The sequence below is a fragment of the Sturnus vulgaris genome, chromosome 11, assembly GCF_052056855.1.
Source record: "Sturnus vulgaris isolate bStuVul1 chromosome 11, bStuVul1.hap1, whole genome shotgun sequence".
In the NCBI taxonomy this organism is placed as follows: Eukaryota; Metazoa; Chordata; class Aves; order Passeriformes; family Sturnidae; genus Sturnus; species Sturnus vulgaris.
In genome coordinates, this window is record NC_142253.1 from 485,629 (window position 1) to 511,063 (window position 25,435).

Sequence of the window (25,435 nt, forward strand, 5' to 3'; positions counted from 1 at the left end):
CCTTGAACCAACTGCTTGCTTTAATCTCTTTCCAGCTAGCTGGAGTTAGTGTTGGCAATGTCAGCATGGTGTGGATGGACATGCTAAGGCCACATGGAAGGAAACCCGGGCACAGGGCTGGGGAGAAGCTGCCCATGAGCTCGGTGTGGGGAGCAGTGGCTCAGCTGCCCTCGGCTCAGACCCGGCACCCTGAGCTGTGATCTCAGCTCTCCTGCCAAACTCGGAGTGTTCCTATCACATTCAGCCAGGTTCTGTTCCTCTGAACTCCTCCCCGAGTCAGGACAAGGAAGGAAAGTGGAAGGTGAGGAAATTCTGGACATCCCATCCACTCAGAGAGGCAGAAGTTGTCTCTTCTGAATCGGTTTAGGAAAGGCAAAGTGTCAAAATTACACACGGGAGTGATCAGTGTGACACTGTCAAAAGCAAATGTACTTAAAGCAGCTTCTAAATAAGCCAGGAGCAGTGGTGAGTCAGCAAAGAGGGGCTATAAATACCAGAGTTGATGCAGCAGCTCCAGCTGGAGGGGCCACCAGGGGAGAAGGGAGCCGGGAGCCTCTGGGATGTACCAGGATCCACGTGTGTTTTGAGAGGCTGTCAGAGAGAAGAGAACCAGAGCTGGTAATTACAAGGTGCTCTCCAGATGCTTAGTCTAGAGTTAATAGTTGATTTTCTTAGGTCCTCTCTTAGATGAAGACAAAGCCAGGAATGGTGACTCAGAGCTGTGCTTTGGTGGCAGGGGGAGCTTGTGCAGGTGTGGGGGACACTTCAGCTGCCCTGCAGCAAACTCTGCATCTGTATTCCAGCACTCTGGAGGGAGAGCTCTCAGCAGTCAACACACCCTTCATGTAACTAACAGAGTTTTGAAACAAAGTCTGTGTTAGCTGCCTGTGTGTGGTGTTTTTGGGAGATGCAGAAGCAGGGGAGCAGTGCCTGCATGCTGCAGCTCAGGGGTGTGCATGGAAGTGCTGACAATTCAGAGAGGGTAAGGGCAAAATAATGCTCTGATGTGCTTTTGCTGTTGAAGATTATCTGGTGATAAAGTCATGAGATGTTTATTTGTGGGGAGGTTTGTGTATGTAATTGCTTCCTTTTGCACCTTGGACGTCTGCAGCCATGTATTTTTTTAAATGAGTGGCAGAAACCAGGGGCTGACAGGTTTAATTTTTAATTCCTCTCTACTGTCCCACTCCTGCAGGTCAATGCCCACTGACATGCTCCCCTCTGCTGTCCCCTCTTGCCTGAATGACGCTGTGCCTCTTGTGCTTCCATTTAGTCTTTGTTTCCAGTGCTTAGTTCAGGAGGAAATCCATGGCTTTACCTGGAGCAGTGCCCATGTGCCCCCTGTTTTCCCAGGTAGGGTGGCAGTGGCATGGTGAGGGTTGCTGGGGGCTCATTCCACCCTCCTGTCTCCTGTGTGTTTTGCTCAAGTCTGAATTTCAGGTGGGCAGGCACTTCATTACTCTTTCTGCAGCATTTATGCAGATTGCAGTCTGAGCTTATTTTAGAAGAGCAGAAATCAGGAGCAATTAGCAATCTGCTCAGGAAGGAGCTGGGAAGGAGGCAGACACCAGCTCTGTGGCATGCAAAGGACTGGGCTCCTGCTGAGCTGTGCCAGTGCTGTCCCCACGGTAGCCATGGGCTTGTGCATCTCTGTGGCCCTTCTGGGCAAGCACTCGTGCTGCCAGCCAGCAGCTGGGCTAAAGCCATTGCAGGTGCTGCATGTGGGGCTTGCTGGTGTGCTGGACATGCAAGCTGCAGGCTCAGGGAATGTGGCACCAGTGCTGGACAGGAGAGGCAGATGTGCCCATAGCCCAGGGTTCAGGCATGGCTACCAAACCCCACGAGGGGCACAGGCTGCCCCAGCACATCCCACCCATGCCCCAGGTGTCTCCTCACCCAGCAGCTCACGTATGGGATATGGGGCAGGTGGGGCTCAGGTGGGCCAGGCCATGGTCTCTGGCCCTGTTGGAGCTCTGCCTCTCAGTGACTGTTCACACCAATAAACAAATGCCAGTCTTCATTTGCCCACCACACATTATTTCATTTTTGAAGTGACTGTTGTTAACCTGGCTGGTGTCTCAGCCAAGCTGCAAGCCCTGACTTCTGCCTTGCATGAAGGGATGTGAATTCAGAGAATCAGAGAGCTCTGCACATCAGAGTAGGAGCAGAAGAGAAAGAGGGGATTTAAAAAAAAAAAAAAAAAAAAAGCTGTCTTGACGTAAGGAATGCTGGAATGTTTACATCTATATTTTGCCTTCTGTGTGACACAAGGCAAGCATGGCAGGAGAGTCCTGCAGGAGCAGTGCTGCAGCAGCTCTGCTCTGCATACCAAGGGAATCAAATGAAATATCTGAGGGATTATTTTCTGGAAGTGATGGACACCTGCAGTGACAGCTGATTTTAGCCAGAGCTGTAGCTGCAGGAGCTCTTTCTGTCCTGATAGTGCTCCAGGAAAAGCTGTGCACGCTGGTGCACATGGATTGCATTTGTCTGCTGGCTCGCTTCCCCTGGAGCTGCCCAAGTACCTTTAATGCCCTTTCTTGTTTCTGGGTGGGAATTTAACACTCCTGCACTACACCAGGCTATTTCTGTGTTTTCTATGGTATTGTTTATCTCTAACCATCTGGTTCTGCACCCACTAATAAATGGGATGCCAGGGAAGATGGTGAGAGCAGACAATGTGCTTTATGCTGCTTTTCCCTTCTTTAGAAGGCAGGAGCACAATCACTTTGGACTGAAGACATGCAGCAAGCGGGGGAGATAATCTCTGCTTGTGGGTGGCAGCTGCACAGCCCAGTGATCCCAATGTAGAACATATTATTAGCCTCAAGCTAAGCTGTCTGCAGTCTGGAACTTGCTCCAGGTCTATAGTAAATGAATTCAGGAGGAGGTTGTGAAGTATTGAGCTGGATCATGTCTGGTATGGAAAGCCCTGTGGAGACAGTGTCCCCACAGCTGTTGGATTCCCCATTGCCTGTTCATCCTGAATATCCACGTGAATATTCTGCTCTGCAGTAGGGAGGGTCTTTATTCACCCTGGAACACCCCAAGACTGCCGGTGCTGCCTGAGGCTGTGTTTGTGCCGGTTCTGGGCGAGGTTTGTGCCGGTTCTGGGCGAGGTTTGTGCCGGTTCTGGGCGAGGTTTGTGCCGGTTCTGGGCGAGGTTTGTGCCGGTTCTGGGCGAGGTTTGTGCCGGTTCTGGGCCGGGTTTGTGCCGGTTCTGGGCCAGGTTTGTGCCGGTTCTGGGCCAGGTTTGTGCCGGTTCTGGGCCAGGTTTGTGCCGGTTCTGGGCCAGGTTTTTGTGCTTCCTGTGTGTGAGTTCCAGGCTGGCTGGATGCAGTGACAGGTGCTGTTCTGTCATTGGTCACAGCACAGCTCTCCCTTGCTATTCCAACATTGTGCTTTTCCTGGGAGAGGAGGAGGAGTGCAGAGCAGTGCCGGCCTTGGGCGATGCTCTGCTGATCTCCGAGGCTCTGAAGGAAGCAGCACTGGTGCAGGCAGTGAGCAGAGCATCTGCCTTTGGCCGGTCCTTTGTGCTGAAAAAGCCCAGTGGAGATAGCCAGCCTAGAGGACATGAAGAACAGCATTTCTGGGTGATGAGGACGTGCTCCAAATGAAGCATGACGAGGCTCCAGGAATGCTCAGCAATCTGGGAACTGGATCAAACGCTGGAGGTGCACAGGAGGTTTTGGTCAGAGGCACGGTGTGAAGCTGCCTCTGCCAGGTACAGTTGGCCGGGATATTTTTAGGAACATTAAATCAAACAAATAAAAGAAATTGGGCAACTGCTGCTGTTGGACTTGTCGGTTCCTCCAGACTCTTGCTTTGGAATTTTTCTTGTTGTTTTCTGTGTCCCTTTGGACTGGGAGCAGTTTGGCCTTGAAATGAAGTTCAGGCAGAAAGGCACAGTGGGAAATGGCAGAGATGCCCAAGGAAAGACTTGTTTTATCCCATCTGTAAAATTAGGTTGTAATCCATGCCCCTTTCTTGAAGATGTTGAGGTTTATAGGATTCTTCGAGATGTGAAAGTTCTTAAAAGGAATTATCCTGTATTTTTAATGCGTGTAAAGTATTACTCTGGAAGAGAATGGGTTCGGTGGCTCCATGAGTGCCCGGATTTTTCAGGCAGAAGGCACTGCTGGCTAGGCTGCTCTGATCTGTGTGTATGGTATTTGGTCAGGGCTGTGCAGAGGCTGGGGAGCTTGCACAGGGACAGGGGCTGGCTCCAGGAGCTGTCTGCAAAGCTCTGCTCCCTTAATGATCTGTGAAATCTTTCCATGCCTGGATTAAGGAATGTGAGGTGCTGAACTGAACCGTTTAATGATCTTCTCCTTTATTCCATCTCGGTGGCTCAGGGCAGGATTCACATTCTTGTTCAGCTCTTTCTTTTCCTGTTTGAATACATTCTCCTTTGCATCTTAATAGCCCCAAGGCCAGAGCTCGGGTTACATCATTTCAGGGCTTTCAGCTCCTAAAGGACTTTGTGCAGCTGAGCCCAAGTGCAGTGTCCGGGCTGCAGAGTGGCCAGAGGAGGGTGAGCAGCTCAGGCTGAGCAGGAGGGCACTCAGAGCAGCTCTTCTCTCTGGGGAAAAGCCACCATCTGTGTTTGTGACGCTTCCTTTGCTCCTCTTAAATCATGAACAAACACAAGAGATCCGTTTGGCTCTTTCTCTTCAGTGCTTTTTTGCATCCCTTGTGCTCCCAACAGGCAGAAACAGAGGAGGCAGAAGCTCAGCAAAGGCTGTTCTGCCTTTCCCTTCTCCTCCTGCAGCTGGGCACAGAGCTCCTTTGGGGAGAAATGTGGGGCACAAGGGATTCCCCAAAATACACAGCAAGCAGGGATTGCCAGGGATCTTGGAATGCTGGAGGTTTGGAGTGGACTTCTTTAAAGTTTGGCTTCTTTAGCATAACACCAAAAACCCCAAAACAAACAACAAACAAACCCCAAGTCCAAACTCCAAACAACAAAACCAGCCCCAGCCTCCTCAAAGTCTTTTTTAATGAGCATTTCTGGGGTCCTGCTCCACCTTCAGTCCTGTAAATTCTCCTTCCCATTGATCAGCGAGCTCAGTGCAGGGCCACATAGCCCAGACAACAGCGTGTAGGGACAGTAAATGAGATTTACTGCCTGGTTGCTGCTCTGGGTCAGGCAGGAGTGGCAGCAGATGTGATGGGTTCAGGCTGTGAATTACAAGTGGACAAGTCTCTGTTCCCAAGGAAACGGGAGGTGCCAGGGGCTGTGGGGAAGGGAGGAGGAGGAGGAGGAGGATGCAGAATGCCAGGGGTCCGTGCTGCTCTGCTGGGGCTGCTGTGTCCCCCCGTGCCATGTGTGTCCCCTGGGCCGTGTCCCTGCCAGCCCTGGCTGGGCACAGATGTCTCTGCTGGCACAAGCCTTTAGCTGCAGCAGGCGAGGGCTGGGGGGAGCCAGCCCAGGAGCTGGAGTGGCTCTGGAGCTTGCAGAGCTCCCTGGAGGAGGGCACAGAATGGAGCTGAGCTGAGCCCTGCACCTTGCAGGCTGTGACATGGGGACATGCAGGCTGGGGCACTGCCAGCAGGGTCATCCCCGGGTATAGCCTCTGTGCCAGGCAGGAGAAAACAGGAGAATAAGCACTTCTGCTGCCTAAACTTAGCCCCCGAAGCTTGTCTAGTCCTGTGGTGAACCACAGCTCCAAAGTGAGGATCAGCCCCATCTGCAGCATCCAACAGAGATGGGTCAGAACCTGCTGCCAGGCTGCAGCTCTGCCCGTGCCTCTGCTCACACAGGGGCAGGCAGAGGAGCCACTGTGGGTCGGTGTGGCTCATTCTGATGGTGCAGAGAGGAACAAAGCAGCTCCCACGCTGACTGAGGATTTCTAATGCAAGCAGGTTTGTCTTCTTGGTCTCAGAGAGAAAGGACCGTGGCATCCCTGGGTTGGGTTCATGCTGGGAGCACCTGCAGAGGCTGCAGGTTCCCAGAGCTGTGACTGCCACTGGCTCCTGCTCTGGGCACTCCTGGCCAGCTCTCTGCCCTTCTGGCACACAGGATGTGTGGTTTGAAGTGTTGTTTCTGTTCTTAAATTGGACATGATGGCAACACACCATTATATCTGTTCTCACTCTTGATCTGAGGGGGGTTTGGCCTGAGGCTCAGCTGAAGTTAACAGTAAACACTGTTGGCATTGCTTTGGTTGGGTTTTGGTTCCTGTGTCCCAGGAGCAGGGCTGTGGAAGGGAGCTGGGTGCTCTGCTTCACCCTAAACACTTGTTGTTCCCTGCTGCCTCCTCACCAGCCAGGCTGCCTTTCATTTGTGAAGGGGAATTCACTGTCAGGAGCTCCTGTGGTTTGGAATATCAGAGTGGATGACAAATGCCACTGCTTGGCCACCATCCTGTGCAGGGGAGGAGAGGGAAGGGGACTGTGAGGAGCAGCATGTGGCATCTGCTGCTGTGCCTCTCGGTGGCAGAGCTTTGCCACCTTGTTCTTGTGCTTGCTAAGCTTGGTATGAATCTTTTCACGGCTTCATTGTCACCGTATTGTCACTGTGATGTTTGTTCTTGGACAGCGAGGAGCTGTTCTCATCTTTCTTTGCCCTTTGCATTAAATGAGGGACTTCTCCAGGGCAGGGGTTTCCCAGGACAGAAGTCACTGGGTTCAAGATACAATTTCTTACACTTTCAGTTCCCTTCTGAGTGGCTGCAGGATGAAGATGTTGCCTCACAAGCAAGTGGCAGTGTGGGGGCCTGGTGTGGCTACAAGGGGCAGTGGGGCTGTGATGTGAAGGGCTGCTGCTCAGGCACGGGCTGGGGGGTACAGACACATGGAAAAAACCTGGAAAACGCCAGTGCCACGGGGTTAGTTTTCATACTGGAGGGAAGTGTTTTCCTTTCTGGTTTTTTTGGGTTTTGTTTTCTTTTTAACTGGGAAGTCTTGTTTCAGATAAAAGGCTTGTCTTGTTCTTTGTTTTACCAGGAGCCATATCTCTTGTCTTTGTCTAGGCAGTGATGTTACTGCTCCCACGGCAGGAGGCAGAGGGGGAGCTTGCTGGCTTGCTTTGGGCTGTTTGCTGTCCCTGCAGGTCCCCCTGGCTGCTCCCCAGGGATGGATGCAGGATGGATGCAGGATGGATGCAGCCCTGCCGTTCCTGTCTGGGTGCTGCAGGCTGTGGTCCCTGCAGCTGCCCGGCTGTTCCAGCTCAGCAGTGTCCCAGTGTCACCTGTCAGAGCCTGTCCTGGCTGCAGCTCACGAGGAAAAGGTGCATGGGCCTCTGGAGCCCATTCCTTGCATCCCCTGCTGCTGCTCCCAGCCCTGTTGGCACTGGCAGCTTGCTGTGTAGGGAGAGCAGTGCCAGGGGTGCCAGCAGCAGGAGCATCCCATGGGCACGTGTGGGTTCCCAAAACTGCCCTGCCAACATCCCATGGACACACCTGGCCTCCCAAAACTGCCCTGCCAACATCCCATGGACACACCTGGCCTCCCAAAACTGCCCTGCCAACATCCCATGGACACACGTGGGTTCCCAAAACCCTGCCCTGCCACCGTCCCCTGCCTGCAGGGACTGAGCCTGGCTCCTTGGGATCACACACAGGCTCTGGCCACTCTTGGGGCTGTGCTGGCACCACCTGCCCGTGGTTGGGGTTTTCCTGGTGGGACAGCTGGAATGAAACATCCATTTTACAGCAGATCCAGGCTTGGGGTGCATTAGCTCTGTGTGTGAGAGAACTCTCCCAGAGGAAATGGTGTGTGCTGGTGAAATGTGGGATGACAAAGCACTGGAAAATACATCCAAGGTATGTCTGTTATGAACAGGGCTGGACTCCTAGGGAAGGCAGCATAAAAGGAGGCACAAAAACAATTGAGGCTCAAATGGCCTCGTTAGTGTATTCTGTATTTGTGTAAGAACTGGATCCTCCCTGAGTCCAGCTTGCTGTGCTATATTTGCAATGAACTATTGGGTCTAATCCCAGTTGTGAGAGAAGAATGGCTTTTGTTGCCAAGCATATTTTCTCACTTGTCACAAATCAGTGGGGTGAAGCATATGTTAGAGGAGTGGCTGTCTCAGGCTGCCCGCGGGAGCATCCGTGACAGCACTGTTCTCCTGGATGGATAATTCGGATAATTCAGATAATTCAGCATGGTGGAGCAGCCCCCCTGGCCCAGCTGGGGGGTGGTGGGCTGCACCCCGGGCTCTGGGCTCGGCAGCAGGGCTTTGTCCTGCACCTTTCATCTCAGCCCGTTGCTAGAGAAACCTCTGCCTTTGTCTGTCCCTGTCTGAGCAGCCAGAGCTGGCTCTGGCCTGCCTGGGGAGGGGGTGTTGTGCCAAAACCCACATCTCCTGCAGCAGGAGATGCTGTTTGCAGGGGCCAGCCCCGGTCTGCAGCTGCTGGGCACGGCTGGGCAGGGCTCCCAGCCGGCTCTGCTGGCAGGGGCAGCACCAATGCCCACGGCTCCAGATTCCCCAAATCCCCACGGCTCCAGATTCCCCCAATCCCCAAATCCCCACGGCTCCCCCCAGTGCCCACGGCTCCAGGCTGGAGCACACTTGGCTCTCCTGGAGCTCTTCCCTTGGCTCTCCTCTCCTGTGTCTGTTTAGGCTCCAGCCTTTGCAAGTCTTAACTGTGCAGGATTTTCCTCTGCCTGCTTTTCCCCAGTGTTTGCCTGTGTAGAACTGGGTTTGTTTAATGATCCATCCTGAACTTCACGTGTTGCTGTCCATGAGCTCTGCAGGATATCCTGCTGTCCTGCTGGGGCTGGCTTCCTTGGGGGCTGATGCCAGTTGAGGAGCCCAAGGTGAAGTTTTGGGGTTGGCTGCTGAAGAGAGGACTATCTAAAGTGGAAAACATAATTGGCAGCTGGTTGAAGGTTGGGATTCCAGGCCTGTGAATCCCCCTCAATGGACAGGAGGGATGCAGCACGGCTGCAGGCAGGGCAGGAGCTGTCCTGGGACCCTTGGAGCACTGAGCCATGTCCTCCTCTCTGCTGCCACGTCTGTCTTGGCACTGACGATGCCAGCAGCTTTTCATTCTGTGTTCTTCCCTTCCCATTTAGCATGCAGCAGCAGCCCTGGGGTCAGAGCCCGTGTCCACTGTTGGTGTGATGCCTTGTCTCTGGGTGGCTTTAGGGTCACAGCTGGCAGCTCCCTGTGCCCTCACATCCTGTCCTTTGCCTCTCCGTGCTGGGCTCCCACTGACCTGGCTGAACTCCTGCAAGGAAACTTAGAAGTGTCAAATCAACATGTTACAGGCATAGGAAAAACAAAGAAATTCTGTTGGCAAAGGTCAAAGTGTGCCAGGGACAGAGAGAGCTGGACTCCAGCAAACTGGGAACAGAGGGAACGAAGACTGAGGCACTGACAGCAGTTGTTGTGCGACCTCATTTGCAATTTAGTTTCCTTTGCTGCATTCTTTTAGCAGAGGATTTAACATTTAAAGGTATCTCTAACATTCTCTGTGGTGTGGGATTGTCCTTCCTTTTGGAGTTTCTACAGCTTGCTGTGAGTGAGAGCTGATGTCTGCATGTGTGTGTGCAGCAGATGCCCAGAGTCCCAGGGAAATCCCTGTGCCCGAGCATCCCTGTGCCCAGCATCCCTGTGCCCAGCATCCCTGTGTTCAGCATCCCTGTGCCCGGCATCCCTGTGTTCAGCATCCCTGTGCCCGGGCATCCCTGTGTTCAGCATCCCTGTGCCCGGGCATCCCTGTGTTCAGCATCCCTGTGCCCGGGCATCCCTGTGTTCAGCATCCCTGTGCCCGGGCATCCCTGTGCCCGGGCATCCCTGTGTTCAGCATCCCTGTGCCCAGCATCCCTGTGCCCGGCATCCCTGTGTTCAGCATCCCTGTGCCCGGGCATCCCTGTGTTCAGCATCCCTGTGCCCGGGTATCCCTGTGCCCGGGTATCCCTGTGTTCAGCATCCCTGCTCTGCCTCAGTCTCCCTCCTCTGTCAGGGCCCTTGGCTTCTCACCAGCCTCAGGTGAGCAAAGTGAAGAAAGCAGCTGCTTACAAACCCTAGGGAAAGGCAGAGGACATCTCTGTGCTGTTTATACATATTGATGTATATGTTTATGTATATTGGTTATACAGCTATCAGGAGCATTAAAGAGGCTGTTTCTGGAATGGCCACGAGTGCTGTGGCTGGTCTGGGCACTGTCCCGAGGGGAGGAAGGTGAAGGGTCTCCAGGTGAGCACATGCTGCCTCACCTCTGCAGGGGCTGTGTGGTCCTGGGGAGCTCTGGGCTGCTCTCCCCATCCCCGAGGGCTCCGGGAACAGGGAAGCAGCTCATGGACCTGTCCCATCAGCTGAGCCCTGCCACCCAGCTCCTCTGATCCTCCTCAGATGTGTCTCTCCCTGTGTCTGAAGGTCCTTAGGGGAAAGCAAATAAACCAGGAACAGATGAAACCTTTGGTGTTTTTGAGCCGGGATTTGGAGGGTGTGAAAGACTTTTTAAGCCTTTGAGCCAAAGCTGGGTTGGATTTGTTGGTAAAGCCAGCAGTGCAGGGGGATGGGGTGAGGGAAGGCTGCATGGCAGTGCCAGCTTCCTTAGGGTCAGTGTTGGCCATCCTGGAGGTATTCACATGGACGTTTATCAAGAAATAATCCGTTAGTTTATATGAAATAGTGTATGATTTCAGGTGGTACCAGATAGATAGAAGTATCGTTTTCTGGTTGCAAAAGGCAGTTGAAAGCTCTGAGGTTGGTCTCAGTGTTGTAAGACTGTTTTGACAAAGAATAAGGTTTAATGTGAGGCTGCTCTGCTCTGTCGTGGGAAACAGATCCTTTGGCCTCGTGGAGCCCCGAGTTCACCCCAGGGCTGGGAGGGAGCTCCAGCAGAGCTGTGCTGTTTGCTCTGGACAAGGCAGGGCCTTCCTGCAGTGTGTGTAGCTGATGTGTGCTGCTGTTTGTGCTGTCCTGTCCCTGCAGAGATCCGCACTCAGCTGGTGGAGCAGCTGAAATGCCTGGAGCAGCAGTCGGAGTCGCGGCTGCAGCTGCTGCAGGACCTGCAGGAATTCTTCCGCAGGAAGGCTGAGATCGAGCTCGAGTACTCCCGCAGCCTGGAGAAGCTGGCCGAGCGCTTCTCCTCCAAGATCCGCAGCTCCAGAGAGCACCAGTTCAAGTAAGTGCCAGTTCCCAGGGGCAGGCTGCTGTGAAACGATGGGTGGAGGTTGCTGGGAGCACTGGAGGGTGGTGGGGGGCATCCCAGTCCATGGGGACAGCCCAATCCATGGGGACATCCCAGTCCACTGGGGGCATCCCAGTCCATGGGGGACATCCCAGTCCATAGGGGGCATCCCAGTCCATAGGGGGCATCCCAGTCCATGGGGACAGCCCAGTCCATGGGGGGCAGCCCAGTCCATGGGGGGCAGCCCAGTCCATGGGGGCAGCCCAGTCCACTGGGGGCAGCCCAGTCCATAGGGACAGCAGTGACCTCGTGTGTCCCATCCCTGTGTGGGGCTCACAGGAGGACCTGGATGTGCCTTTTTCCAAGATTTCCACCACAGCATCACTGACCTGTGCTGAGTGGAGTTCACTTCCTGCACACTTCTTGAGCAATACAATGAAAATAGGAACTGGGGGCTAGGAAGGAGCCAAATTTGTGGATTTTTTGAAGGCTCTTGAATTGAGCCATGATTTAATTGTGCACACAGTGGTGGGGCTGGTCTGTACTCTGGTTTCTGTGTGTAGCCCAGTCCTCAGCTATCCAGGTGCTGTGTGTTTCGTGCAGGCTCACTGGCAGGCTCAGGCTTGGAAGCAGTTTCTGGAAATGGAGTTTACTGCACTTTATTTGCAGTAAGGCATGTGTTTTTTCTGTGCTTAGCTATGTGGTGTTGGAGGGAGGCAGATCCTTAGTGGAAATATTGTGAAACAAAACTTTGAAGTAGGAAATATGAACTCAGTCCTGGGATTGTGTGAGAATCAAACCAGTGATGCAATTGTGAAATCCATGAATATGTAAATACATGTTTTTAAAAGTAGCTTACTTTCAGTTTAACCACATTTGGCTAAAACAGAAAATGTCTTAAAAAAACAGAAAGAAAAACAAACTTGGCTCAGAATTTCAGTTTGGAGGTGACTGCTCTGGGGTGAGGATGGCTTGTGCCGTTCTGCTGGCAGTGACCTCAGGGCTCTCTGGAGGCCACTGGCCACTGCAGCTGGGGGCTGGGGTCTGTGTGTGTGCCAGGCCAGAGGTGTCTGCCTGGGCTCTGGGGGGTCACCCTTGGGTGCTCGTGGCCGCTGTGGGTTGTTGTGTCCCCTGTCACAGCCGGCAGTGCCGGGGACGCGGGTCTCGCTGGGCAGCGTGAGCTGTGCCCAGAACAATCTGTGCCCTGTGTGCCCTGGGGATGTGTGCCCTGTGCCCAGAGCAGTCTGTGCCCTGGGGATGTGTGCCCTGTGCCCTGTGTGCCCTGGGGATGTGTGCCCTGTGACCAGAACAATCGGTGCCCTGTGTGCCCTGGGGATGTGTGCCTTGTGCCCAGAGCAGTCTGTGCCCTGTGCCCAGAACAATCTGTGCCCTGGGGATGTGTGCCCTGTGCCTAGAGCAGTCTGTGCCCAGAGCAATCTGTGCCCTGTGTGCCCTGGGGATGTGTGCCCTGTGCCCAGAGCAGTCTGTGCCCTGGGGATGTGTGCCCTGTGACCAGCAGGATATGTACCCTGTGACCAGAACAATCTCTGCCCTTTGCCCAGAGCAGTCTGTGCCCAGAGCAATCTGTGCCCTGGGGATGTGTGCCCTGTGACCAGAGCAGTCTGTGCCCAGAACAATCTGTGCCCTGTGTGCCCTGGGGATGTGTGCCCTGTATGCCCTGTGACTAGAGCAATCTGTGCCCAGCAGGGGCTGTTCCTGGCCCAGGTTGTGCCCAGCAGGGGCTGTTCTGGCCCAGGCTGTGCCCCAGGGCCATGTGGCAGCACTGGCACCCAGTGCTGGTCCTGGCTGCTCTCCTTGCAGCTCCTCAGCCTGATCTCTCCACCTTTGCTCCCTGGGCCACCGTGTTTGTCCCTGTCCCTTCTGCCAGTGCTATCTGTGACAGTCTCTGAGCTGGAGCTGTGCCCTTTGTTCCAGATGAAACTCTTGTAGTTCAGTTCAGTGGCCAAAGGCTGCAGCTGCTCTTCAGTGCCTGTCCCAGAGCCTGGGCTTTGCCTGCTTGCTGCCCTTCTCCTCCCCAGCCCCAGGCTCTTCACAGTCTGTTTCTTCCTCTAAACCCTGGAGATTTTTTTCCTGTTTCAGCTGCAAGAGCAGTGATTTTTGCTGTTACATTACTAAATCCTATTTATTCCATATTACTAAATCCCATTTAATCTGTTTACTTGGTCTCTCCAGTGTGAGGCTTTACTGCTGCCTTTGCCAAGCTCTGCTGCTGAGTTGCTGTTCAGATCCTCTCTGTCCTTTTGGCATCTGACTGTTGTGTGTTGGTTGTGTGCTGCTGGATGCTGCAGGGAGTTGAAGGGATTGGCCAGTAAGGAGCCCTGGCTCAGAGATGGAGCCCACAGAGGTTCAGGGGGTGTCTGACCTCACCCATTAGCTCACAGCAGTATTAGTGTTAGCATTTCTACAGTTCTAGAAGCTGCTGCTGTGCAGTGTCCACAGGTGACAAGTGGCTCTCCCCTGTTCTGAAGGAACTGGGCACGAGTGCTGGTGCTAATCGGGTCAGCTGGGTCCTCGCTGTCCATTCCACATCCAGAGACTCCCTTAATTCATTTCCTTTCCTCCAGACTGCTCAGTACCTCAGTACCTGCCCTCACCAGGCTGACCTGCAGCGTTTCCCCAGCTGCCCGTGTGTGCCATTATTGTGATGAGGCTGTGACACTCAGCATTTGCAGTCCCTTCAGCTCCTTTGTCCCTGTGTGGCCACGTGCAGCAGGCTGTGCCCAGCCCTGGCTCTGGCAATGTCTGTGCTGCCTCCAGGGCCACGACTCGTGCTGGTTTGTCTGTGTGTGCCTGCAGAGGTGTCCACGCTGTCCCCTCAGCACACCTGAGAGTGTTCATGTTGTGCACAGTCACTCTGGGGTCACGATGGGTGCAGAGCCCTTTCGTGAGCAGTTTTTAGTGGACTGGGAGCAGCACAGTGCACTGGTGGCAAAGGGCCCTTGTGCAGTGCAGTGACAGCTGCATCCACGGTGTGAGTGGTGACAATGAGCAGAACTCTGTCCCTGGGCAGGGATGTCTCTGCTCCTGTGCCCTGTCCCAGAGCACCCCGTTTGGGAAGGGGCTGGCTGGGGCTGGGCTGTTGGTGTGCCCTGGATGTCCCTGAGTGCCAGTGCTGGTACAGCTGCAAGCAGAGGTGACACCCCAAATCCCAGTGACTGTGCACGGCAGGGAGGGGATGTGCTCATTGGAAAATGTGTGCCTTTGTGACCTTCTTGGGTTCTTTTCCACAATTGTCTAGGAAAGACCAGCACCTCCTTTCCCCTGTGAACTGCTGGTACCTGGTCCTGACACAGACCCGTCGGGAGAGCCGAGACCACGCCACGCTGAACGACATCTTCATGAACAATGTCATCGTGAGGCTGTCCCAGATCAGTGAGGATGTCATCAGGCTCTTCAAAAAGGTGACCTGGGCAGCCTTGCTTCACGGGCACCCACCCTGGAATTTCAGTCTAAAACAGAGTTGTCATAAATGCTGCAGAGCAAATCTTGCGAGGCACTATCAGTAAAAGTCTCTCCAGGTCGTGTTTATCCTGGAGTTTTACAGAAACTGAGACCTAGACCTGTCAAGTCTGGAGTGTGAGGTGGGACCTGGTGCTCAAAGTGCCAGTGCCAGAGAAGTGAGGGGTGCAAATGTGGTGACTTTTCTTGGAGGGGTTCAGAGAACAGAAGAGAATAGGCTTGTTGGGTGGGACCTGCTCAAGGGCAGGATGGCAGCTGTGAGGCAGGTACAGGAAAGGAGTCAGTGTGGCCTCCTGAGGGGCAGAGTCATGCCCCAGAAATCCAGGGGAGGTATTTCCTGGATCCCTGGAGCCAGAGATCATGTCATTAGCTGGTGCAGGGAATATCATGTCATTAGCTTCACTGGAAAAGGGACTTAGCTGAAATTCTTGAATTGCTCTTAAAGAGAGGGGTTGTTTTCCAGATTAATGATTAGTTAAAAGAGAGGAAAAAAGGGAAGGAGCGTTCCAATGCAGTTCCTAATAAATTATTTGGAAAAAACCTGAATAGTAAGATGACAAAATTTGCTGATGATACAGAATTATTAATGATGACCAAATTAAAAAAGAGCAGGAGAGACTTCTGAGAATCACAGTCAGGTGGATCAGGACTGTTCATTGAGGGTGAGGAGTGTGTAAGAGCACAGAGTCCCAGCAGAGGGTGGGCTCTGTGACCTTGTTTTCATCTGGGGACTGTAGTGAGGGAGCAGGTGAGCCACAGGCACCTGCCTCTCCAGCAGGAGAACCTTCATGATCAGGGCTTGTCTTGAAATTTCAGCCTGACTGGAGAAGAAATTTCATATGATATTTTTATGGCCAGTTTCCTCTAGTTTATAGATCTGACCTAGAAATTAAACTGCACTGGGTTTGTGATGGCTGATTTGATGTGGGATATCATGGCTTTTCCTGTTCTCCTGCCCTCCAGAAATGGACATATTTGGTATATGTTGTTTAGTCCAGTTCTGTCTCAAAATGTTCCTCCCATTTGCATTTTGCTCTGAACTGTTTATTGAGATTTATATTTAAACTATTCTTCTGCTTTCCCTGCCCCTGTCTGTGGATGGTGTGTCTCATTTGGAAACCCAGGAAGAATTCAGCCAGCTTGCAAACAAGGACACACATTCAGAGTTCTGAGTGTTCTCCTGTTGTATATCAATCCTCAGCCAGGACAGGATGGTGAAGTATTTCATCCATTCAGCAGAATTATTTCTTTGTGTTTGGTGTTGTTCCATCTCCCCTCATGTTTGAACTTAAATTTCACCTTCTAAGGCTCAACATTTAAATTTGATAGAACTGGTTGCTCCTTGTTTCCCTGTCCTCCATCTCCTGCCAGGAGAGCTGCTGTGGCTCTGTGTGCAGCCTGCCAGAGCCAGCACCTTTGCAGTTGTGGGCATCTGTGATTTCACTGTGTCTGTGTTTGCTCCTTGGACTTACCTGTCCCTGGGAATAATGTTCAGCTAAACCAGGGAAAGCACTTACTGTGTGTCAATGTTTGCCTTTCATGTGGACAGGGAGGCTGCCACTTTTGGGCATATTCAGGTTATTTATTTTTCTCAACCTGTGGCACGCCTTGTCTGAAGGGATGTGAGGCTGCACTTGCAGCAGTGCTCAGTGGGAACCTGGGGCTGCAGGGTGCAGCAGGAGCATGGCCCAGCCTTGTGAGGCTGCTCAGAGGAGGGATCTTTCACTGTGCTGTCCAGTCTGGCTTGGAGTGTGGTGGGTGAAGAGCTCCAAGCCCCCCTCCAGGCCCAGGCTGTGCAGGCTGCTGGCAGATAACCCAGCTGCAGAAGGGTTAAAGCACCCACACTCGTGCTTCAGCTGCTGGGTGTGCTGCAGATTGCTCTTTGATGGTAAATTAGGGTAACGGTTTTTTCCCAGAAATGTCACGTTTAATTCTTCCCATCTAGAGTTTATTAATGGCCTGTGACACGCTGTGGGGACATAAGGAACCAGGAGGTTTTGTGTTTGCTGCATTCATTATGTAAATGTAAACAATCCCAGCAGGGAGGGCTCAGGGGTGCAGGATGAGCAGAACTAAGGAGCAATTGCTCAGCAGGTGGGAATGTGCCTGGAAAGGTGTGGGGTGCTGGGCTGGGCTTCCCTGGGGGAGCCTAGCAGTGCTGGGGTCACCCATCACTGCACCAGGCACTGGGGTTTGTTCCTGCAGCTCCAGCCCCTCCTCTGTGTGTGCTGGGAGCCTTTCCAAGCCAAACCATTCTGTGGTTGTGTGAGGAAAGCAGCAGAAGAAATCTCAGCTGGGCAGATTTCCCTGGAGCTCCCAGCACGAGTCCATGGAGAGATGGAGGCCAGCGTGTTGATGCTGCTGGTAGGAAATGGAGATGCTGATCCCTGCAGGGATCTGCCTCACTCTGCTGTCACTGGCTCCATGAAAGCTCACAGTGTGTCCTGGCACACCCAAAGCAGGGTGAGGGACCCATTGCCAGCCCGGTGTGTGCTCCACTCCCACCTCTGCTGGGGCAGAGGGAAGGAAGGCTGATGCTTCTTCCAGGTATGGATACAGGAAATTGCACATTTGAGACACAGCATTGCTATGTCCAAAATAAGGGTGCTGGGTTATTCCCCAGCGTGGGATTTAATTATGTGCTGTGACAGTGAATTTAATTACAGCCCGTGCTGCATTGTCCTGGATGCAGGTTGGATGAAGAAGCTCTGGATGGGAGCTCTTGTTTTGTCTTTAGAATAAATATTCTCTGTTGCCAGTCATCCATGCTGCTGCTTCCCACACTTTGTCAGCAGTGGCAGGATTTTTAATAAATTGCTAACTTGAAGACATTGCTGTCTCAGTGAACAACTGTGGGTTTTAGGAGGAATGTGAGGCATAAAGGAGGCAGCTAAATTGTAGTTTGGGTTTTTTGGATGGTGCCAGGGAACTGGAATGATGTTTTGGTGTTGTCTCCTGTAAGCACACAAATATAATTTCTTGGAGGACAGGCAAGTCCTTCAGCTGCTTGGCAGAGGCTCCATCATGCTCAGTGTGGGCACTGCTCTTTCGGAGGCTGGAGCCTCCCAGCCATGTCCCAGAGCCCCTGGCTGCCTGCAGCAGGGCCAGCTGTGGGGTTTTGTGTCTGGGAGCCAGTGGCTCTTTACCTGTGCAGGTGTACCCCAGGGAACCCTGCCCCTGGCTCATGGCCTCTGTGGCTACTGGGTGGGACTTTGACCCTTCAGACTCCTTGCTTCAGGCTTTGTTTTAAGTCCAACTTCTAATGATCTGGATTAAACTTTCAGAGTATGCAGGTTGTCCCATGGACTGCAGTTAGAAGATCTTTCAGTGTCAGGGCTCCTCTCATCACCCAGCCTGGTGGAATGTTGTTTTCCCTGCCCACGTGCACAAAACTTCCTGGAGTTATTTGAGGAAATCTGGAAGAAACTGCTCAGTTTTGTTTTGGTTTGGTTTAGGGGAGGGAGGAGGGGGGTGTCTATACTTAGTTTAAACACATCTTCAAGCCATAATAAGTATTTCCTAGCCAAGAAGATTCCAGGGAGAGATTTGTGGTGTAATTGCAGGGAAGCAGGGCCAGCCCATCCCAGCACCTCCAGCTGCAGGGGTGCAGCAGGAGCTGGTTTGATCTGCAGTGCTGGGCAGCTCCCCGTGCTCTGGCCCCTCCATGCAGGGCTGTGTCCCTGCTCGGGGAGGCTGGTGGCTGCCTCTGCCTCGTCCTGCTGGCAAGGGAAGGGAAAACACAGGGATAATGGGATTTCAGCAGACAGGAGCGTGCCAGGAGTTCCTCACTGGCAGCGAGTGTCTCCTCAGCTGGCTGAACTTTGGCTGCTGCTGTTGTGAAACTGGAAACTTTATTATATAACTGTGGTGTAGCTATTTTGTAATGCCCTTTTTCAGAGATGCTTTGGGTGACTCAGTTCAGTCAGAATAGTGAAAATGAGCTACTGAGGAGAAGCTGGGGGTGGGTGGGTCATGGCCAAGGGAAATGTGAATCTGGGATGCCAGAGCTGGGGAGCCCTGATAGTCTTTGCTCTGAAATACCAATATTGGCTGGAAATCTCAGATCCAGCAGCAGATGTGTTTAATCACAGAGCAGCAGAGAGTTTCAGATCAAGACAGGTGGACAGGTGATGCTGTGGGGCTGGAGACTGCCAATCCAGGGAGCTGCAAAGCCACAAATGGCTACTGGATGATAGCCAGTCCCCAAACTGGGGGAGTGTTGTGTGTTATACCCAAATGGGGAGTTGGCTGGGGGCTGGGAATGAGTTCTACCAGTGGAAGGACAAAGCACTATTGCCTGTAATTTTAGATTGATCTGTTTTGCAGGATAAATAAGTTCAATGATGTGAAATTCCTCCTCATGATCTCTGAAACCCAGGTTGGGTGGTCCATGGGCAAGCACCAACCTCAAATGAACACACAGCAGTTCTGAAACTGCAGGAGACTGTGCTGCATATTCACATTTATGATTCCTCTGAAATGTATTTTCCTTTCAGAACTGCACGTTTTGAGCATAACAATCTCACCTCTTCTTGTTTTTGTCCTGCAGAGCAAGGAGATTGGTCTCCAGATGCACGAGGAGCTGCAGAAGGTCACCAATGAGCTGTACACGGTGAGCTGGGGCTGATGCCCCATTCCTGCTGGGCACAGGCACTGGCAGAGCCTCTGAGGAGGCTGTGCCTGGCTCCTGCAGCCTGGCCCTTCCCTCCCTCCATCCTCCCTGGGGCTGCTCCCTGGGGCTGGTGGCAGTGCTGGCATGTCCCGAGGCCAAGGGCTGGCTCTCAGCTGCTTCCCTTGGCCGTGCTGGGGGTGTTGGGGGTGTTTGGGGTGGTCCAGGGTGCTCCCTGTGCCTGTGATGCTCCCACACCTCTGTTACCTTTTGGCCCTGCCCAGGCTCTGAGCTGTGCTTGTTTATTCAGACACCTCCCTGCTCCTGTGAGCCGTGCCTGGGGCTTGGCTGGACATCACCTTCTGCTGGGAATGCAGAACCTTCTGCCTGGGCGGGCTCAGCTCTGTCTGTGGCCTGAGGAGCACCTGGGCTGCAGAGCTGTCTGTGCCCCCCAGTGACACCATGTGCTCTTAGTCAGGACATGCCTCTCCAAGCAGGTTTGCATTGCAGGCTACTAAAAGTCTTTGTGTTGCTGCTGCCTCTTGCCCTGTAGCAAGTGGTTTTTAAAAATTTATTTTATTTGTGGTTTAGGAGCAACAAAACCATATAAAGCCTGCCTTTTGTTGGCAAATTGAGATATAATATATTTGCTTTCTTTTCTTGTATCTGTAACTGGTACATAAATAATACTGCAGTAGGTTTATTTCTAAGCAATCATTCTATTTCATCTTTTTGAAAAACAGGCCTAAACAACATAGCATGAATGATTGTGTTTGAAATTTCTGCCATAAATCTCCTCTTAACAGGTTTGTTCCTGCATTGGCTGTTGAAGGATTTGATTGTTGTGAGACCTGCAGTGTGGGTGGACAGCAGATCAGATTAAAAAGCTTGTGTGAGATTTGGGAGTGCATTGTTGATGGTTGAATGTCACAAGCTGCGTTAGGGGTGGTGACTAATTAAGATTAATTACAGCAGCAGCACGACAGATGCAAACCAAGGAAAGGCTAACAGGGGCTGGGCTGACCTGGACTGCACTGGTCAGTGTGCTCTGAGCCCAGCCAGGGGCCAGGGCCATCCCCCAGGGACACACTGGGGTCACTGGGGGGCTCAGAGTGCCCAGGGAGGAGCACACTGGGCAATTCTGCTCGTCCTCACAGAACTGAGATTCCTCCCATCCACTGCTGTGCTCCCTGTGCTGAGCAAATGGGCTGGAATGGTGAAGCAGACTGGTTGGAATGGTGAAACTGGAGCAGCTGGAGGAGCTGTGTGTTTGTGTTCAGCCCTGCTGCTGGGATAACACACAGGCTGTGTCACCCATGGAGCAGGGCAGGGACACACGGGGTTCAAAAGCACAAAGTAAAATCCTGTGGGCACTCAGGGTCACCTCACGTGGGCTTGGTGCCAGCAGCTCCTGCTGGTCACAGAGTGGTGCCCGGGTGTCCCCTGGCTCAGGGGTGCTGGGGACACCTTTGGGGCTGAGCTGCTGCTGTGTCCTGGGCAGCACAGGAGCTGTGGCTGCTGGCAAAGCCAGGCTCAGGAGCAGGGCCTGGCTCACAGGACACCAGGCTGCTGCTTCTGCAGAAATGTCCCTTGGCTGCTGTCAGCACTGGGAAGTCGATTTTCCTGCCTCTGGCCAGGCCTTTACCACAGCTCATCCATGCCCTGGCAAGGCTGCTTTTTAAGCCTCTCTGAGGGGAATTCTGTGCACTGGGTGGAAACTACAGGTTTTTTTCAGGCTGCTCAGGCATGCACTGTCTCAAACTGAAGCCAAAACAACCACATTGATTTTAACTCAGCCTTGTGGCTGTTCTGATGCAAGTCACCCTGTGGACTCTGTATGCAGAGAACCAAAGCCACACTGATTTTAATCAAAACAGAAGTGATGACTTTCATTCTGAAGTGGAGATGCTTGTGAATGGTTTTGTGCAGAAATAGTTCAGCTGTGAATTAAAGCCAGCTTTGTTCCTTTGGTTGCTCCTTATGGATTCCAGCAGAGAGGCACCAGCTGGAGCTGGTGAAGGTAAAGGCTGAGGGGACCTGAGCCTGTGCCTGACACGGCCACCCCATTTCTGCTCTGGCTCCTCTGCTGGGTCAGAGCCTTGGGGATGAGCTGTGGAGGAGAACAAAGCCCTTGGAGCTGCACACTGCCAGCAGTGCCATTTACAGGCAGTATTTTGGCAACAGCCTTTATCCAGAACATGTAATTAATATGGAAAACACAACTCGTGTTGTTAAATAACTAATGAACATTGGAACATATTTTTCCTCCTTGGCTGCAGCTAATGAACTGATTTGCAGGAAGGATCCCTGGGACACAGCTGTGGCAGTTTGTCTTTGTGTCACAGCAATGCAGGCCAGGGACAGTGGGATTTGATTGCAGGCACCGAGATGGCACCAGGGAATTGCAGATCAGGGGCTGATTGCTGCACTGCAGCTTGGCCCCGGCCAAAATTAAGGGAGGAATTAAACAGAAATATCCTGTGAATTTCCAGGAGGGAGCTGTGTGGCAGGGCAGCTGGTGAGGAGCACAGTGAGCTGTTTAAGGTGTCTGTTTTGGTTGGGTAACTGTCCCACGACCTTTAGACTTCACAAAAATCCTGCAATTTAGACCTCTGTTACTCGTTGGACTTCTCTGTCATGTTGTGTCAGGGCCTGAGTGCTGCAGAAACCTTTCCTCTTACTGCCTGAAGCCCTGGTATGCAGCACTTGGCTTTTTCACTTCCCTCTGTGTGTTCCACAAAAAGATGTAGGTGGTGAGGATGAGGAGGGCTCAGTGGAACCCTCTGGTCTTTCTCTTTAAGAAATCCCCAGGAATCATCTGGTTTATGTGTGTCCTGTGACATTCACTGCAGAAAAGGCAGTTTGAAATACGTGGCTGGAATCTGTGCTAAGGATTTGCAGGGTTTGGAAATGCAGCAGGAGCCTTTGCTCACTGCCCCTTGCCTGTGCCTGCAGTGGGATGGGATGGGGTGGGGTGGGATGGGATGGGATGGGATGTCCCTGCAGTGGATCTCCCTGCAGTGGCAGGTTTGTGGATGCAGCACTGGGAGCCTGCAGCAGCTGAGGGTTGTGCTTGGCAGGAGGAGGGATCATGTGGCTCAGCCTGACCTGCTCCAAGTCAAACACTCCTGCTGACAGCTGCAGCTGAGGAAACTCTGTGTTTTCTTCATTAAGCCGTGTGTAAAAATGCCCTGCATTTGTAGTTCCTGCTCTGTGTTAACCCTTGGGCCTCGGGCAGCCCGTCCCAGTGTGTCCCAGCATGTCCCAGTGTGTCCCAGGCTGCAGGTCCCAGCCCTGCTGAGGCTGAAGGCACTGAGCAGTTGTGCACTGTGGGCTGTGTCAAGGCAATGTGAAATAAATCATCCACATCCCAAAGGGAGATGATGGAAGGGGACAGTGTGACTAAAGGCATAAAGAGAGAGGAGCAGATGTGTCCCTCTTGCCAGCTCTGTTAAAATGATGCAGCGTGCCCTTTGGGCTCTTGTTCTGAAAGGGAAGGTTGTGGTGGAAGTTTTGCCTGTCAGTGTTCCAGGATCAGCATCATCTCTCCTGGCTCTGCAGTGAGAAGGACAAGGAGCTGCTGCACCTCTCCTGGCACTGCCTGTGCCTGCTGGCAGCAGCAAGGGGGGCAGCAGGTGGTGACAGGAGCCAAACCCCATTTCTGCCTGGGAACTGCAGCTGCTCCACTTCTGGATGGTTCTGCTGTCTGAATGGCAGAGCAGGGGGTGTGTGATGGCTCAGCAAGTCCCAGGGCAGGAGCAGAGGGTCAGAAGGGAGTTCAGGGTGACTGTGGCCTCCCTCACAGACCCTTATCCCAAGTGCAGAGCTCTGAGGTTGTTCCTTATTTCCCTGTTGGAGGGCATGCAGTGCTCTGTGACTGCAGCTGTGTGCTGGATCACGTCTCCACAGTGGGACCGAGTGTCACCACAGTTCTTACACCAGCCTGGGGCCTCTAGAAATAGGGCTGGGGTGGGATGAATCTCTCAGGCTTTCCTCCCCACTTTGTCCCTTAGTGCCCCAGTGCCCCCTTGCCCTGCCCAGGGCTGCTGCTGTGTCGTGCTGTGGGTCACCAGGAGAAGGTGGCTCATGACCTCCTGTGCCTGCAGGTGATGAAGACCTACCACATGTACCATGCAGAGAGCATCAGTGCTGAGAGCAAGCTGAAGGAGGCAGAGAAGCAGGAGGAGAAGCAGTTCAACAAGTCGGGGGACATCAGTGTGAACCTGCTGCGACACGAGGAGCGGCCACAGCGGCGCAGCTCCGTCAAGAAAATTGAGAAGATGAAGGAGAAGGTGGGTGAGGGGGAAGGAGGAGGAGCTGGGCTGGGGCTCCCTGGGGCAGCAGGGCTTGGCTCCAGCCTTGTCTCTGTCTGGGAGGCCGTTCCTGTGTCCTGGGGAGGGTTTGGGAAGGCTGGTGTGCTTGTTCTGCTGGGAGACCATCACAAGGGTGGAGAAGGGCCAGGAGCAGCTCCTGGAGCTGGATGGACTCAGAGTGAGGATGGCAGGACAGGGATGGGCAGTGCAGCCCCGGACAGGGTGCTGGACCTGCACAGGAGCCACGGGGCCACCCGTGGCCCCTTCCTGGCTGTGACTGTGCAGGGAGAGCTGAGACAGGCAGCTGGAGGGGCCTTGGATGGCTCCTGGGACAGGGAGGGGTGGTGGGGACCTGGCTGTGCCAGCTGGGACCTGAGAGGCCCCAGGGAGGGCTGGGCACCAGGATTGGTGTGGTGATGGATCCTGGTGTGGACACCAGCCCCTGCTCTGGGAGACTGGAGTTTGTGGTGTGTTCTTTAAAGATGTGCTTTTAAAAACGAGCAACAGCCTTGGATTCACTCAGGCACTGACTCCTGGTTGTGAAAAAATAGCTGGATCTATAAAATACCAGTGTTCTTCCTCTGTAGAGTGTCTGGGAGTGAGAGTGCACTATTTAGATGGATTTGCTAAGCAAAACACTTTGTGCCATTCTGGCCTCAGCAAATCTCCCAGGTCTCAGGATCTCCTCAAGTTTTTATGTTCATTTTGGAGAAAAGGAGAGAGCTTCCCCAGCAGGATGCAGTTGCTTGCTGGTGCACCCAGCCATGGGACATTTCTAACTGTGAACTTCTCAGAAGGGTTAATCTTTTGATTCAGCCTTCAGAGCAGGGATCTGCCTGAGCAGATGTCCCAGATCTGGAGCACATCTGCTTTCCTACAGTTTTGAATTCTGGGTCCTGTTCTGAGTTGTGTAGCTTGGGCCTCTGGGCCAGATTCCACTTTGATACAGCTGCACACATCTGGAGCAAGTCCAAACATATGTCAGCATTTCTGGGGGGGAAATTTGGCCCTCTGGTTTTGACTGAAGCCAAAATCCCCAGCAGCAGCTGTGCTCAGAGTTCCAAGTAGCTCTGGGCAGGATGCACTCATCGTGGCTGGCTGACAGTGTGAGGGCTGCTCAGATGGGATCTCCTCCACCCTGGCAAGGTCCCTGTTTTCATATCAGACACCAACTTTGGTAATTACCTCGTCACAGCCAGGCTGCAGGGTGCCGTGGGGCTCTGTGGCAGGAGAAACTGTGCCAGTGCCATCCTGTTTGTGCTCTGACACTGCATTCTGCTTTTTCAGAGACAAGCCAAGTATTCTGAGAACAAGCTGAAGTGTACAAAAGCCAGGAACGACTACCTGCTGAACCTGGCAGCCACCAACGCCGCCGTCAGCAAATATTACATCCACGACGTGTCCGACCTCATCGACGTGAGTCTGCCTGTGCCAGAGCCTGCCTGAGCTCTGAGCTGCCCTGCTGTGCCCTGCTGTGCCCTGCTGTGCCCTGCCCTCCTGTGCTGCTGTCTGGGGGGGCTTTAGGGTATTCTTTACTGGGGCTGAAGGTGTCCTGTGCATTGGATTTGCCTTGGGGTGAGCCAGGTGATGCTGAGCTTTCTTCTTGGCCCTTTGGTCAGTCTGTGTTTGAGACAGGGAAAGCTTCCCAAGGTCAGACACGGCCTTGGTTTTGGTGCTGGAACAGAGGGGTTTTTTCTTTCTGTTATTGGTGACTCTGGTGGTGGTTCAGGACTGGTGGCAGTGCTGTCCTGGCTGGGGAAGGCACCTGCAGGGCTCTGTCCTGGTGCTCCTTGCAGGGAATGGCTGAGGGCAGGAGCTGAGCCCTGGGGACTCCTGCAGACTGCTGGGAGGTGATTGAGAGAAGGGATTCACCCAGAGAAGGGATTTCTGCTTCTTCCTTTAACGGGCATCCCACAGCGTGTAGATTGCACAGTGCAGGTTCT

At 53.2% G+C, this 25,435-nt stretch overlaps 1 protein-coding gene across 5 annotated transcripts in view; it reads left to right on the plus strand.

The window, feature by feature from the left end:
* Positions 1-25,435, plus strand: part of SRGAP3 (SLIT-ROBO Rho GTPase activating protein 3) — a 67,723-nt gene that overhangs the window by 18,091 nt on the left and 24,197 nt on the right. For all 5 annotated transcript variants that reach the window (XR_015805946.1, XR_015805945.1, XR_015805947.1 and 2 more), the window contains exons 2-6: positions 10,892-11,084; positions 14,350-14,512; positions 19,120-19,182; positions 23,286-23,471; positions 24,780-24,908. Coding sequence is in view for 2 of the 5 variants with exons in the window: in XM_088171216.1 (XP_088027342.1) it covers positions 10,892-11,084; positions 14,350-14,512; positions 19,120-19,182; positions 23,286-23,471; positions 24,780-24,908 (734 nt within the window). In the remaining 3 variants the exon portion in view is untranslated. The remainder of the gene's footprint in view (positions 1-10,891; positions 11,085-14,349; positions 14,513-19,119; positions 19,183-23,285; positions 23,472-24,779; positions 24,909-25,435) is intronic.